Genomic DNA, 13,911 nt, shown 5'->3' with positions numbered 1-13,911 from the left:
CCTTTATCTTGCATTCCTGGGCATTTATACAGAGCATGCACCGAGGCCCCCCCAACACACAGCCCACCCTGGTACATTTTCCTCATCCCACACAAGGTCCAGCAATTATTTAGTAGAAAGTATAGATGGTTTTCCCGCAGAGCTGCAACCCGTAAAACACACAGCAGAGTCCTCCATGCCCATGTCCTGTCATACATCTTCCTTCACCCGGAAGTTACTCACTGTGACATCACCTTACCCATACACAGCTATTAAATACCCAGCACTAACCCACACAGAGGCTTCTATAGACTCTGTACACATATATATGCACATACAGTTTTCTCTTCATGTACTCTTACACATTTTTCCATTTGCACGCAGTCCCACACAGCTTTTCTCTGTTAAGAGTGAAAATGGTCAAATAATTAAAAAATCACAAGGGGTGGGGGGGGAACCCCAACATCAGGACATGCAGGTGAACAGTATAATTGAGTTAACGCATCACTCCCACATACAAAGAATTTAAGGAAAAACAACTTCGTAGAGTGAGACACAAAAAGGAGCTCCAACTTTCCACATCCATTTTATTCCAAGGCAAAGTTCCTCATCATCAGTTCCAGAACTAGAAGAGGTTGCCACAAAGCCACAAGCCTGTCATGCCTGATTATTTTTTATTTTTGTTTCCCTCTTTTAATTAATATCAGGAAAATCCTTTGGCTATCGGTATCTCATGACCAAGTTGTGCTGGATTCACTGATAAAGAAGCAGGAAGAGCACAGAAGACTGTTGCACATACGCATCACCTTCCCAACATCTCAGTCAAGATGCCAAATTAAAAAAAGAAAAAAAAAAAAAAACGTCAAAAGCCTGGTAAGACTTCAAGCAAATAATTTCATCAGCCCCGTGACTGACCCGGGGGAGAAGAACTGACTACCTGCTCATTTATTCCAAAGGACTAGCCAGACCGAAAGTGGTTTTCCACCCCATCAGAGTTACACGGCATCTTTTACGCAAAGAAATTTTCCACCTGCAACAGTCCTGGGGCAGTCTGAGGGGAGAGGTCTGTGTCTGTGCTACACAACCACTTCATTATGCGCTCATGGAGGCTCCTGCTATCAAATCCCTGAGGCATTCATCTCCTTCTGAGTACCTACGTAATTCCACTGCAGCTCACATGTAGCTTTACCCACAGTTATCATTCACAATCTGTCTTTTGTAAAGTGCTGCTAACCTCAGAACACAGAAGGGAGAATGTAAGACATGCTCTAAATTCAAAGACAGTCCTTTTACTTTTTATGACCTAGAGACACTGATGGCCAGACTTGCAGCCACATCCCCAAGTCAGGAGGGAACTTTAAATGTCAACCTGTTTTTCCCATGGTATTATTCTTGTTTCTGAAGCATTCTAGCTTTTTTCTGCATTTTGTTCCAAAGCAGAACTTCCCCCCCAAAGTTTTATAAATGAAAGGGCTTCATGAGGGCCCCTTCATGTACCTAAAAATGTCCAGTGATGTGCTTTGGGAGAAAATGCTAAAACAGTGATGGATGTTTTGGGCGACAAAGTAAATTGAGCCACTGTTGTGCGAGTGGGTGGTACAGTACATACCCAAAACTCTTAACAAAGACAGTTGCAAGCAGATCTTACCAGATTAGGCCAGAGAGTGAGAATTATCTTCTTGACATTTGGTGAAAGATAAAAATTCATCCATCATTTTCATGCAGAACAACCTCACTCATTTATAGAAATAGGATATATTAAGATGCAGGGAAACTTAAGTAGAAGAAATCAACACAATCAAAAGATCAAAGGCTTGTGTTGGATGTTTTCATTTTTACAAATGTCATTCAGCTTTAATTATTTATAATGCTTCACAGTACACTAGTAAACGCTGTCATATTTCATAAAATAATTAAGTCTTAGTAATAGGAGACACCTCTACCATTCTGTCTCTATTTAATATTTACTGAGAAGTGACATGAATTTTATGATCATTATCTTATCAGTAAATAAATGAACCAAAAAAAAATGAGGATGTTTCCTATGCTTAAATTTCTGTTTTGGTCTAAGGTCCCACCAGTAGTCCCAGGTACTACATGTTCATCAACTATGACGAGGCTTGTGTAATCAAGGATTTTCCAGGATTTCTCTGCCATAGCTTTTTTCCCTTCAAATGCAGTAACAAAACCCACTCCAATTATAACTCCAGCTGCTTTTTGCCACAACAGACAAGCAGCCATTGGTGATGGTGCGGGAGGAGGGGCCAGCTTGATTCTCAGCTTCTGCTTATAGAATCATAGAATGGTTTGGGTTGGAAGGGACCTTTAAAGGTCTTTTGGTCCAACCTACCTGCAAGGAGCAGGGACATCTCCAACTAGATCAGGTTGCTCAGAGCCCCGTCCAACCTGGCCTTGAACATCTCCAGGGAAGGGGCATCCACCACCTCTCTGGGCAACCTGTTCCAGTGTTCCACCACCCTCATTGTAAAAAATTTGTTCCTGAATCTAGATAGTCTGAATCTACCTCCTCTATTTTAAAAACCATTACCCTTTGTCCTGTCACAACAGGTCCTGCTTGCGAAATAAGGGTCAGGAAAGGACACAAGGACACGTCCCAAACAGGTTCATTTGGCAAGTCAGAGAGAAACATCAGCCATGGAAATTCAAACCACCCATTTTAGAAACATTTCTGAGTGGAACTGGATGGCCAATGGACACAGTGAGTTAAGAAAACTGGCTCCTCCAGCGAACTCCATTACCAAAAGTGAAACATGTGGTTTCCTGCTCAGAGAATCTGCCTTAGCCAAAGACAAAGCACAATAACCAAGACGTCAACCGGCTGCCTATTAGCAGCATGAGACTCTGAGATGATTCGTTATGGCTTCGCTTTTTGAAATCCCTGAGCCATATGCAAGCAAGAATCCTAAAGCCTGCCACATGCTGTATCTGTCAGGATTTCTCCACTTGGTCAAAATGAAATTACATTTCTCCAGATAAACCTATTCCCTAGCGACAAGCATTTGCCAAGCACTGCTTGAGTTCTCACAAGAGGGCCATTAAAACTTACAACTTAGAACTTGATTTTTATTTCCAATGCCACTAATCAAGATTCCCTGGATTTCTAAATAATAATTAATCAGAAATTAAAACCCATTTGCATTATTGATGGTTTTGGTTGGTTTGCTTTTTAAGTTGTGTTGGTTGTTTTGGGGTTGTGGGTTGTTTGTTTTTTTTTGTGGTGGGGTTGGTTCTTGTTTTTTTTTGTTTTGTTTTTGTTTTTTTACCTTTTACTATTTCTCTAAGCTTAAACAATTAAATTACAAGACAGCATTTCAGATAAGTTTTTAGAGCTGCAAACACCTGCAGGAAATCTGCTGGATATAACTTTATTTCTAAGATTTTCTCTAGCTATAGCTTTTTATTGTGGAAATATTCTTATGGACTGTCTTTGGTACAATCTGAATTTCTCTTTATTTCAGTAATTACTTCGGGAAAGCTACTTTAATCTCTACTTTAGCTAAAAGACACCATGAAGTTCCTCACAGAATTTTGCAGTGACAAAACAATAAGAGAGAAGCTTTGAGTCACAATGGCTTGTAACTATTCTGCTGGGTCTAGAAATGTAGGGGGTGAATACTACTCCAAGAACCAGTCAATGTGTAGAGAGCATTTGTCTCTGGCAGGGGTACATATTTAACTCACTTTTAAAATTATTATTATTTGCCAATTTCTTCAGAGTGGGATGAGAAACTTAACTTTTGGTTCTATCAGTTTATGAAAAAAAAATATTTTTCATTTTGTGAGCTCATAGCTCAGATTTTAAGCAGAAAAGCCAAAACATCTTTAAGATACTTAATTCTGTATTTTTAGGGTAAAAAATTAGCTCTAAAAATTGCTGCTTAGCTATTGGCATTCTGCTGCTCGCATCCAACTATTAAGTCAGTTGGCTTTATTTAAGTGCATGAGGCTGAAAAGGGAGACCATTTCTCCGAGCTCTCACTCAGTCTGCACAGGGACCAGCTCTGCAAGATACCCCTCATCAAGGGATCACAGAATGGTTTGGATTGGAAGGGACCTTTAAAGGTCATCTAGTCCAACTCCCCTGCAAGGAGCAGAGACATCTTGGATAGATCAGGTTGCTCAGAGCCCCGTTCAACCCGGCTGTGAATGTTTCCAGGGATGGGGCATCCACCACCTCTCTGGGCAACCTGTTGCAGTGTTCCACCACCCTCAGTGTAAAAAAAAATTCCTGATATCTAATCTGAAGCTACCTCCTATTTTAAAACCATTACCCCTCGTCCTATCACAACAGGCCCTGCTGAAGAGTCTCTCCCTGTCTTTCCTTAAGTTCCCTTTAGGTACTAGAAGACCACTATAAGGTCTCCCCAGAGCCTTCTCTTCTCCAGGGTGAGCAACCCCAACTCCTTCAGCCTGTCCTCACAGGAGAGGATCCACACTTCTGATCACAGACCGCCTCTCCCCTCCCTCACCAGCGGTACCCGTTCTGCCGCCCGAGCTCTGACAGCAGCACACCCTATTACATCAGGCAGGGCAGGCACCCCGTCTGCAAATTAAGATCCACTTAAGGGATGCGTGTTGGCAGCGTGCACACACACGGAGAAACAGACACATTTTAAACCCATTAGCTCACGCACAAGCACAGATAAGTGGCATATCCCCACTGTGTACGTATACATAATTACAGCGTATTACTAGAAATAAGACAGCAAGCAAACATCTCCTCTTAACGGAACAACGAGCTCTTGGTACAAACAAGCTTTGTGAACATCAGGTGCAAGCTGGGCATGAGTGGGAACACAGCAAGGTCAAGGGGGTTGGGGGGCTCCCCATGAGGCACACCTGTGTTATATAAAGTAAGTTTCTTCTCCTGATGGTTCGATACGGGGGACAAACATGCCTATATTGGTATTTACTACTCAAATTCCTTACATATTTAATACAGCACTTTCTGCATTGGAAGCTACTGGCCGCATCAGTACAAAACGTTGCTTTCTGAACTATGTTACTGGTGGTTTTGGTACAGTTCTAGAGAAACTAACAAGTTATTTTTATGCAACAACTATGTCATTAGCTAAATAGCTTTGCATTACAATGAAACCAGTTGCTGTTTAGCAACAAATAAAAAAAGGGGGAAAAGAGATAATACTTTAAGCTGGATTCAGGTAAACCATAATTTCATAATAGGAAGTGATTAACATAAAATCGGTACAGGAAATATTTTTCTTCTTCCTCCTTTTTTCCCTTGTGACAATACCCTGACCTCTCTTTTTGCCACCCGCTTCATTCCTTCAATCGCCACCAACAGAATTTTTTACATGCATTTTAATGAATCGTTATGATTTTAAGCAAGTTCCAACTGTGGGGTTCTTTTCTGCTGGTATAAATACAGATACATGGGTGTATGTGAACGTCATGCACCTCCATGGAGAATCCTAATTGAGCTGTTTGAAAGTCTGTATGATGCCTTCAATAACTTCTATTGTACCAGTGGATAAGGGGGTCCGAGTGCCAACCTAAATAGATTTTCCTGTGTATAATATAGTCATTTACATTTACAAATGTATTTCAGCACCATAATTTACTGAGAGAAATGGTAGCAATTTAAGGAGCCTGGGGGGTGCGGGGTGTGGAGAGCTCGGTGGAGGTTCTTTGTGGAAGTTTTCTACTCTTCTATCTACTCAGATTGTTCTCATTATGGATAAATGAGAGAGTGCACATTATTTGTACGAAACCAGCTCCAAAAGAAGAAAAGGTGTGGAAATCCAAGGATGCAAAGAAAATGTACTTTCTCACACATATCCTAAGTCAAGTAGAATGAGTAATATGCATCAAGAGATGCTTAGGAAAAGGCTTTTATATATGAAGGTTCAGGAGTTTTTGTACCCTTGCCTAGATGGAGGAGAGGCAGGAGGAAGAAGAGAAAAAAAAACCCAAGCTTTCCTCCTACAGGTATTTATTATGAAACCCTTACAAATATTCACCATGCAGAAAACTTCAAGAATACATCTATGTCTTTAGCACGCTTCTAGATAAGCTAGAGAATGAGATACTATAAATAGCTTTTTAATACCTGCCCCCAAAATGAGAAGATGCCAAAACTAATGAAATAAAAATGAAAACTTAGAGCATGAGTAGAAGCACCTCCAAGATTTCATGCAAAACCCATGCCTTCTGTACCAAGAGCAGACACCTTAACAAACCTGCCTCCTCGGCAGCGACTTCAGCAGCTCACCAACAGAACCTGCCTTTCCCTGCCATAAACAACCTGCCCCTAAACGGCAAGCGCTAGGAAAACTGTCAGGATAGAGATGCAAAAATACCGAGAGACGACTGATGTAATGCTCTTTTAGCTGTCCAGTAAGTTTTCCTTATCCCATCGCTCACCTTATTTGAGCCTGGTACGAATAATCCCAAACTCCGCTCTCAGGAGAGAGACCATCAGCCCTTATGGGGAAGCTTCTCTGCATACATGAAGTCTTCTATCAAACTTTGGCTATGAAAAGCATTTAATTACATCAGGTTTGAGCCCTACTACACACAGAGACTAAAACCATTACTAAGCTATCTCAGATGTAAATTCACAGCAGGTTTAAAAAAAAAAAAATCCCTCCACCTTAGGGAAGATGCTTCAGCTGATTTACGTGGAGCTAGAGGCACTCTTTCCTTGCAGAGACAAAATAAGTGTGAGCTCTGTGTTTTCTATCCTCCCAGTTAAGAGGGTTCAGCCTGAAGCACACCAGAGTACCGGTTCCTGACAGAGTGCTGCCTCCGCAGCCAGAATTCAGTAAGACCCGAGAACTTTTTGGCATGAAGCTTCTGAGAAAGCAATGGCTTTCAGAAGCTTCTTGACCATGAAGGGATCCTAGGTGGCCACAGCAAAGCAGATGAGCCCCTCCAACAGCCCCTTCTGCATCTGCAGAAGGGAGAAACCCATTTATTTGACACCAGAGATATGGGATAAATGCGCAGCCATAGAACCACAGGACCACGGTTACGAAAGCACCACCCTGCTTCCGTTCCAGGGTGTCCTGTGGCACCCCGGGGGCTGCCCACTCGCCGCCCGCAGCCACGCGTGGGGGTGCTGGGCACAGCAGCCCACCTGTCTCGCCTGCCGGCGCGGGTGGGGAGCCGGCAGGGAGGTGGGGAGCCTTCCCACAGGGAAAACCCCTCTCAGGAGCAGTGATGCCACCGGAAAGGTTTTTCCCATCCCTTTTGCAAGCGTTTGGAGGCTCCGGGTACAGGGGTGGCCGTGGTTTGTTTTTTTTTTTTCCCCTTAAAAGGGCAAAGCCCAAATGCGGACCTATTCCTCGCCCCCGGCAGCCGGGCCAGATCCCCGACTCTCTTCCCGAGTGGTTCTGAAGTTCATTCACGCACCCCGTCCTCCTCCCCACCTCCCCCGCCGCTGCAGCCCCGGAGGAGCACGGCGATTCTGGGGGTCGCGGCGGGGCTGGGGGCAGGTCGCCGGGTGGAGGGGAGGCTGAAGGCTCTTTTAGACTTCGGGATGAAGAAAAAGCCCCCCAGGCTCCGGGGTGCTGCCCCCACGCCGCTGCCCGGCCGAAACCCGCCTGCCACCCCCCCACTCACGGGCGCCCCGTGCCCGTGGGGTGCCCCCGAGATGCTGACCCCCCCGCCCGGCACCCACCTGTAGGACACCTGCTTCCTAAAGGTGAGGCTCCGCAGCTTCTCCTCCAGCGACTCCTCCGCCGCCGACAACCCCGGCTCCTCCGGGACCCCGGCGGCACCCGCCGCCTCCCCGCCACCCTCGGCCCCCCGGCAGCCCCCACCCGCCGCCCCCGTCTCCTCCCCGCCGGCTGCGGCGGGGGGGTTCATCGCGGCGGGGCAGCGGGGCCGAACAGGAGGAGGAGTGGGGGGGCGGGGGGGGAACGGGCGGGGGGCGGCCGGCGGCTGCAGGCGCTGTGGGGGGGCGACGGTGGCCGGGGGGCGGCTGCTCCCGGGGCCGCGGGGCGCGCTGCGAGCCGCGGCGGCTGCAAATGGCAGCGCGGCGGCGCAGCATCCATCGGCGGCCGCACTGCAGCGGGGCATTGTGGGAAACTCCCATCCGACCCCGCCCCCTCCCGCCACGCCACGCCCCGTCCCCCAGCCAGCCCAATCGCCGCGCCACTGCCACGCCACGCCCCCGGGAACCGCGGGGACGACGGGCCGGGCTCTGGGTTGGGGTGCGCGGGGCTCTCTCCCAGCGTTGCATTAAAAACAGCCCTGAGGCTCCCAGCGCCCCAGAGCACCCAGCGCTACCCAAATCCTCCTACACCCCCGCCTGCTGATGAATTAACAGCTTCTGATTTTTTTTTTTTCCCAGGCCACCTCATAGAATCATAGAATCTTTAAGGTTGGAAGAGGCCTCCAAGATCATCAAGTCCAACCATCAGCCCAACACCACCATGCCTACTAAACCATGTTCTGGAGTGCCATGTCTACACGTTCTTTGAACACCTCCAGGGATGGTGACTCTGCAACTTCCTTGGGCAGCCTGTTCCAGGGCCTGACCACTCCTTCAGTAAAGAAATTTTTCCTAATATCCAACCTAAACCTCCCCTGTCGCAACTTGAGGCCATTTCCTCTTGTCTGATGACAAGTTATTTGGGAGAAGAGACCAACACCCACCTCCCTACAACCTCCTTTCAGGCAGCTGTAGAGAGCAATGAGGTCTCCCCTCAGCCTCTTCTCCAGAATAAACAATCCCAATTCCCTCAGCAGCTCCTCATACTTCAATTCAGTATGCGCAGAATCAAGGCGCCCAACTCTGAAGAGGTGTCTTCTGACACAAGTGTCACGGTGCCCCTTAGTAAAACAAACTGTCCTCTCACCTTGTTCCCCGCTTCTCCCTTTTGTTCACTGGGGAGACGATGGAAAACTTTTCCAGCGTGGGACTGTTTAAGCACATGAGCCAATAGGGACAAGAGGATACAGAAAAGATCAAGGTCTGAGACTATAGAGAAATTACAGCAGGAATTGCATGCAGCCAGTGTATCCAAAACTTCTCCTAGGCAGTGCCATCCAAAAGAGAAAGACATAAATAAAAAAAAAAAAAAGAAAAGAGGAGAAGCATGAACAACGACACTCCAGAGAAGGCAAATCCTACAGGAACAGATTTCAGATGCTTCTGCTTCTCCAGGCATGGATGACTTCCCTGAGCAGCCTCACGCCTTCGTTGTGACCCTTGTGCCACAGGCACGATGGACAGTCAAACGGGTAACAGCCTTTACCTGCTGTCCATATGCACCAGCAGGCAGATGTCGCAGAATCTTGGCCGTCAGTCAGATTTATGAGAGTCAATCAGGTCTTTACACATCATTCTTGCTCCTTCTCCAACTCTATTTAAAGACCTAGCTTGCCCGTACTTAGCACGTACTGTGTGTACATCTTTCGCCTCAACTTTGTCAATGACAGGGTCTCCAAGCCAGCCAATTAAGATCTTCCTGTCCCTTGTTGGCAGTAGAGAATGGTGATGGAAAATGGATCTTTTTACTACAGTTCAAGCATTTAAAAGTTTAACCAGCTTTCAAAATTATGTTCTACCCCTGTGCATAAATGATGCACGTATTATCTACATGCACATGTGCTTCCTTCAGTATGTACATAAATCTTCTCCCTGAAACCTCAGAGTACTTTTAGTTACTCATGAAGCACATAAAAGAAAGCAGAATTAAGCAATGTAATATGTAATGTATTGCATCCAGCTCTGGAGCCCCAAATATAAGAAGGACATGAACTGTTGGAGAAAGTCCAGAGGAGGGCCACAAGGATGATCGGAGGGCTGGAGCATGTCTCCTGTGAGGACAAGCTGAGAAAGTTGGAGCTGTTCAGCCTGGAGAAGAGGAGGCTCTGGGGAGACCTTACAGTGTTCTTCCAGTACCTGAAGGGGGCCTACAGGAAAGATGGGGAGAGACTCTTTAGCAGGGGCTGTTGTGATAGGATGAGGGGTAATGGTTTTAAAATAGAGGGAGGTAGATTCAGACTTGATATAAGGAAAAATATTTTTACAATGAGGGTGGTGGAACACTGGACCAGGTTGTTCAGAGAGGTGGTGGATGCCTCATCCCTGGAAACATTCAAGGCCAGGTTGGATGGGGCTCTGAGCAACTTGATCTGGTTGCAGAAGTCTCTGGGCCTTGCAGGGGCGTTGGACTAGAGACCTTTAAAGGTCTCTTCCAATCCAAATTATTCTATGTTTCTATGATAATACATGGGTCATTACAAGCAAAACTAAAACTCTTATGCAGAACTGTAAAAAGGATGTCAGGATCCTGCTCTCAGCTGTGTGCAGAGAGATCTGCAAACCAGCATGGAGCTCCAATAAAACCATTGATGCCTTTTCCTTGCAGAGCTGGGACCTCAGTCAGAAAGTCTCCAGTTGAACTTCCAGGGAAATTAGCAGCCAGTGTTGCTCATGGAAGCATCCAGTTTAAGAGTATGTGACAACTCTTTTCACAGAAAGAATCTAAAATATTTTGAAGTGGAACTCTCAAAGACCAGTTCAGTTGGCCCAACAGCCAGCTTCAAGAATGAGAAGAAGTGCCACAAAACCCCTCTGGTTATCAAGTTGTCTTCAAGGTTTTGTCACTGGTGAAAACCATCTGTTCTGCTGCTATGAGAAGATGCCAACAGCATGCACCAAAAAAAAATACTTCAATGGCAGATTAATTTTGCCCTTGGAGAGCAGAACAGTATGCATGATCTCACAGCTTTATTCTTTTCACCTGTGGTCCCTATGAGAGCAGCTCTGCAGCCTGTGCCCCCGCAAATCGCTCTAACCCCCGCCTCGAGGATCTGGAGCGAAGCCTAACAACAAATTGGAATTTTCTAACTCCCCATCCAGTGAACATCCACGCCACTGAGCCACCTCCTCCGTCTCCAGCATAAACCCTGTTTGTAGCTCCTGCTTGTCAAAAACCATTTTGCCCACATTTACACTGTGCTCTGGGATTACCTGTTTTTCCTCTGACTGCTGCAATTTGCATGACTCATTTGCAACATGAAGTGCTAAATCGACCTCCCATGCCTTTTTTTTTTCTGAGTATGAGCAATTATGAGAGAATCTGAGGCTCGTGAAGGAAAGCCCTGCTTACACAATTACACCTCTGGCACAGCTGTCAATTCCTGTGCTTTGAGAAAGGCAGCAGCAGCAGAAACTTCGTCAGAGCATCACGTTTGCTCCCGGACGTGGCTGCAGACATACCATTGGATCAGGACGGAAAGGATAAGCACAAAAATAGATTTTTAGCAGGATTTGCCTGTATCTGGGATTATTGTGCTGGCAGAAGCCTGAATTCCCATGGCTGGGGTCTCATTTCTTCATGCCAAGGGCTGGGTTGGTGGGTTAAGAGCAGCACCTCACATCGCTCTGCGGTGACTCCCCTGCTCATCTGGGAGAGCTGACGAGCTTCAGCAGGTGGGGAGCTCTTCTTCCTGGGTGGAAACTTCTCACCATATTGCATGCCTTGGATAGCAGGGTGGATGGTGGGAATGAAAGGGGAAATGCAGAGAAAGGAGGGGATTCAGCCTTTTGGAGCAAAGCCAAGGGAAGGAGGTTTATTCCGTTACTCACATGCCTGTTAAATCCCGTTCTGAACACTCCAGTGTGCGCAGGCTGTGAGTGGTGCAGTAAGTTTTATTCAGAGTGGGAGGGACTGAAAATCCTATTCCTAATGGAGAAGAGGTGGGTATATGAAAAAGGGGAGTGGGGAAAAAAGGGGTGAGGCAACCCTACTTGTCCGGTGTGCCAGGCCAGCCAGTGAGACGTCAGTCTGCTTTAAGTGTTCTGTATTCCTTAAGGTCACGCAAAATTCATCCTCGGGATAACCCTCAACATTCACCCTCCAGGAAAACATACTAAAAATACATACACTTACATACATACACACAATATGTATATTTATACACATACACACATGTACGTATGTATTTGCATCCCCTCAATTTTTTTTTTTTTCCTCCAGCCGTGACTGAACAAGCAGCCAGCTTCCTTTCCCTGATCCAAGGCTGACAGATATGCCCACAAAACCAGTCACTCTTGGTCAGCACTTGAAGTTCAAGTAGAGCATCGCTTATCCATTGGGTAACTGAGGGATGCTGAGGCTTCACGTGGAGCGACCTGCCCTCGCCTCAGCAGATCATCCTGCTGGGCAGAGCCACTTCATCCTGCAGCTCTACCAGCATCCAATTAGCTCTCTGGCAAGTTACTGCTTTCTGCTACATTCTATTTTGGTTGGGGTTTTTTTGTTTGTTTGGTTGGTTTGGTTTTTTTTTTTAACATTTTCCAGCTATTTTGCAGCACTGCTCCCCTTTCTGTGCCTAGGGGGCCATAGCTAGAAATATGCTCTGATTCCTGCTGCCAAGGCGTTCAGTGGAGGTGACAACAAGGGCCTGATCCTGGCTTGGAAGTGCCTGGGGTGCCACCCCCTACACAAATGCCACAGATCAAACCCAGGTTTTTACCAAATAAGTTTTTTTTTTTTAAAAAGGGGCTAGCCAGAACCTAAGCATTTCTTTGGACAGTGTAAGTGAGACAACCCAACAGACGTGGACTTACTCTACAGTGGTTATCTTTCCTCAGCTGGATCACAGCAAAGGTAAGGGCTAGAACTTGCAATTTCCTCCTTACTGGAGATACACAAAAAAGTAATTTTATAGCAACATATAGAACTTGTGTAAATACAACTTAAGATTAATTCAATTACAACAATTTAATCAAGTCATTCCTGGCTTCTGGATATCCCACAGGAGGCAGCACCAAGAAAACGAGAAATCAAATCAATCACTTTTTGAAGCACAAACAGGAAGGAGACAAGACACACAAGCGTTACTCATTCGACACAAAGTGAAGCATGCTTTTGTTCCTAATGACTACCTCTGGATCACCTTGCTTTGGTTAATCTTAGCATGCTTCATAGAGAGAAGGAAGCCACCACCAGCCCCATTTCGCAGAGCAGGAATCTGAAGCGTGGAGAAGGGTCAGCCAAATTCACCAGCACGCCATGAGCGGATGAGATCCAGAAACTCATTTCCTTGGTCCCTATCCAGTGCGCTCTCTCTCCAGGACATGGCTCCTGCAGAATTATTTTATTTATGGCAAAGGCACAAGCTTTTGCTCGCTGCTTCTAAACTCCAAGCTAATGTGGTCTGTATTTCTAAAAAACCACAAAACAAACACACCAGGAAAGGGAGCACCAGTGATGAACCTGCCATGAAATACCTTCAGGGGTGGCGAAATCTGCGCTGTAAAACAGCTAACAGCAAAGGGTGAAGACTTACTACCCACACCACGCCATGAGAGGCATCGCAAGCTGCATTTGAATACCCTTCCTCCTGCCCTGCAATGGGAATCAGCCTGAGAAACGAGTATCAAAATTCAGCCTTGAATTCAAACAGTAAGATGCTTTGCAAAGAACAGCATGTACCGGAGGATGATAGGTAGCAAGGCTGACAGCTCGTCACCTAGCATTTTTCCATTGCATGTGAGTTTCTTTTTCAACCAGACTCCCTGCAGCATCGCCTGCTGTACCGTGCTTTAAGGGTAATACTGAGACCCGAGGAGATTCTTAACCAATCATTTGTCACCCAGTCGGTGTTTCGTACGCTTGGAGGAACTGAGCTCAGCTAAAACTAAGCCGAGGGTAACTTCCCCAATCAGTCACAGTCTAATGATTTTCCTCTAAAAATGTTATATATGGCTTGATGCTGCTAACAAGTGCCCTGGATCAATAGCCCTGGCAAGTGAAATTGCCTGTTTGGAAAGCAATGGGCACCCAGCAGCCGCAGGAGAGAGACAGCGGTTGCAGTAACCTCTGAAACAACGAGAGCAAAGGGGCGGGATGCAGAACTTCAGAGATAAAGTAAAGCCCTTCTCCCCGAACTTCCAAGAGAAAGCACCATAGACCTCCTTCATTCAGT

The 13,911-nt window shown here is 46.2% G+C and overlaps 1 protein-coding gene across 2 annotated transcripts in view; it reads right to left on the bottom strand.

Moving 5' to 3' along the window:
- DGKI (diacylglycerol kinase iota) overlaps positions 1-8,043 on the bottom strand; it is a 224,958-nt gene extending 216,915 nt beyond the window's left edge. For both annotated transcript variants that reach the window (XM_086740487.1, XM_086741315.1), the window contains exon 1: positions 7,643-8,043. In XM_086740487.1, coding sequence (XP_086596613.1) covers positions 7,643-8,043 — 401 coding nt within the window. The remainder of the gene's footprint in view (positions 1-7,642) is intronic.
- Between the last annotated feature and the right edge of the window lie 5,868 nt (positions 8,044-13,911).

The sequence above is a fragment of the Chlamydotis macqueenii genome, chromosome 1, assembly GCF_036417535.1.
Source record: "Chlamydotis macqueenii isolate bChlMac1 chromosome 1, bChlMac1.mat, whole genome shotgun sequence".
Classification (NCBI taxonomy): Eukaryota; Metazoa; Chordata; class Aves; order Otidiformes; family Otididae; genus Chlamydotis; species Chlamydotis macqueenii.
This window is presented reverse-complemented; position numbering and strand designations above follow the sequence as displayed.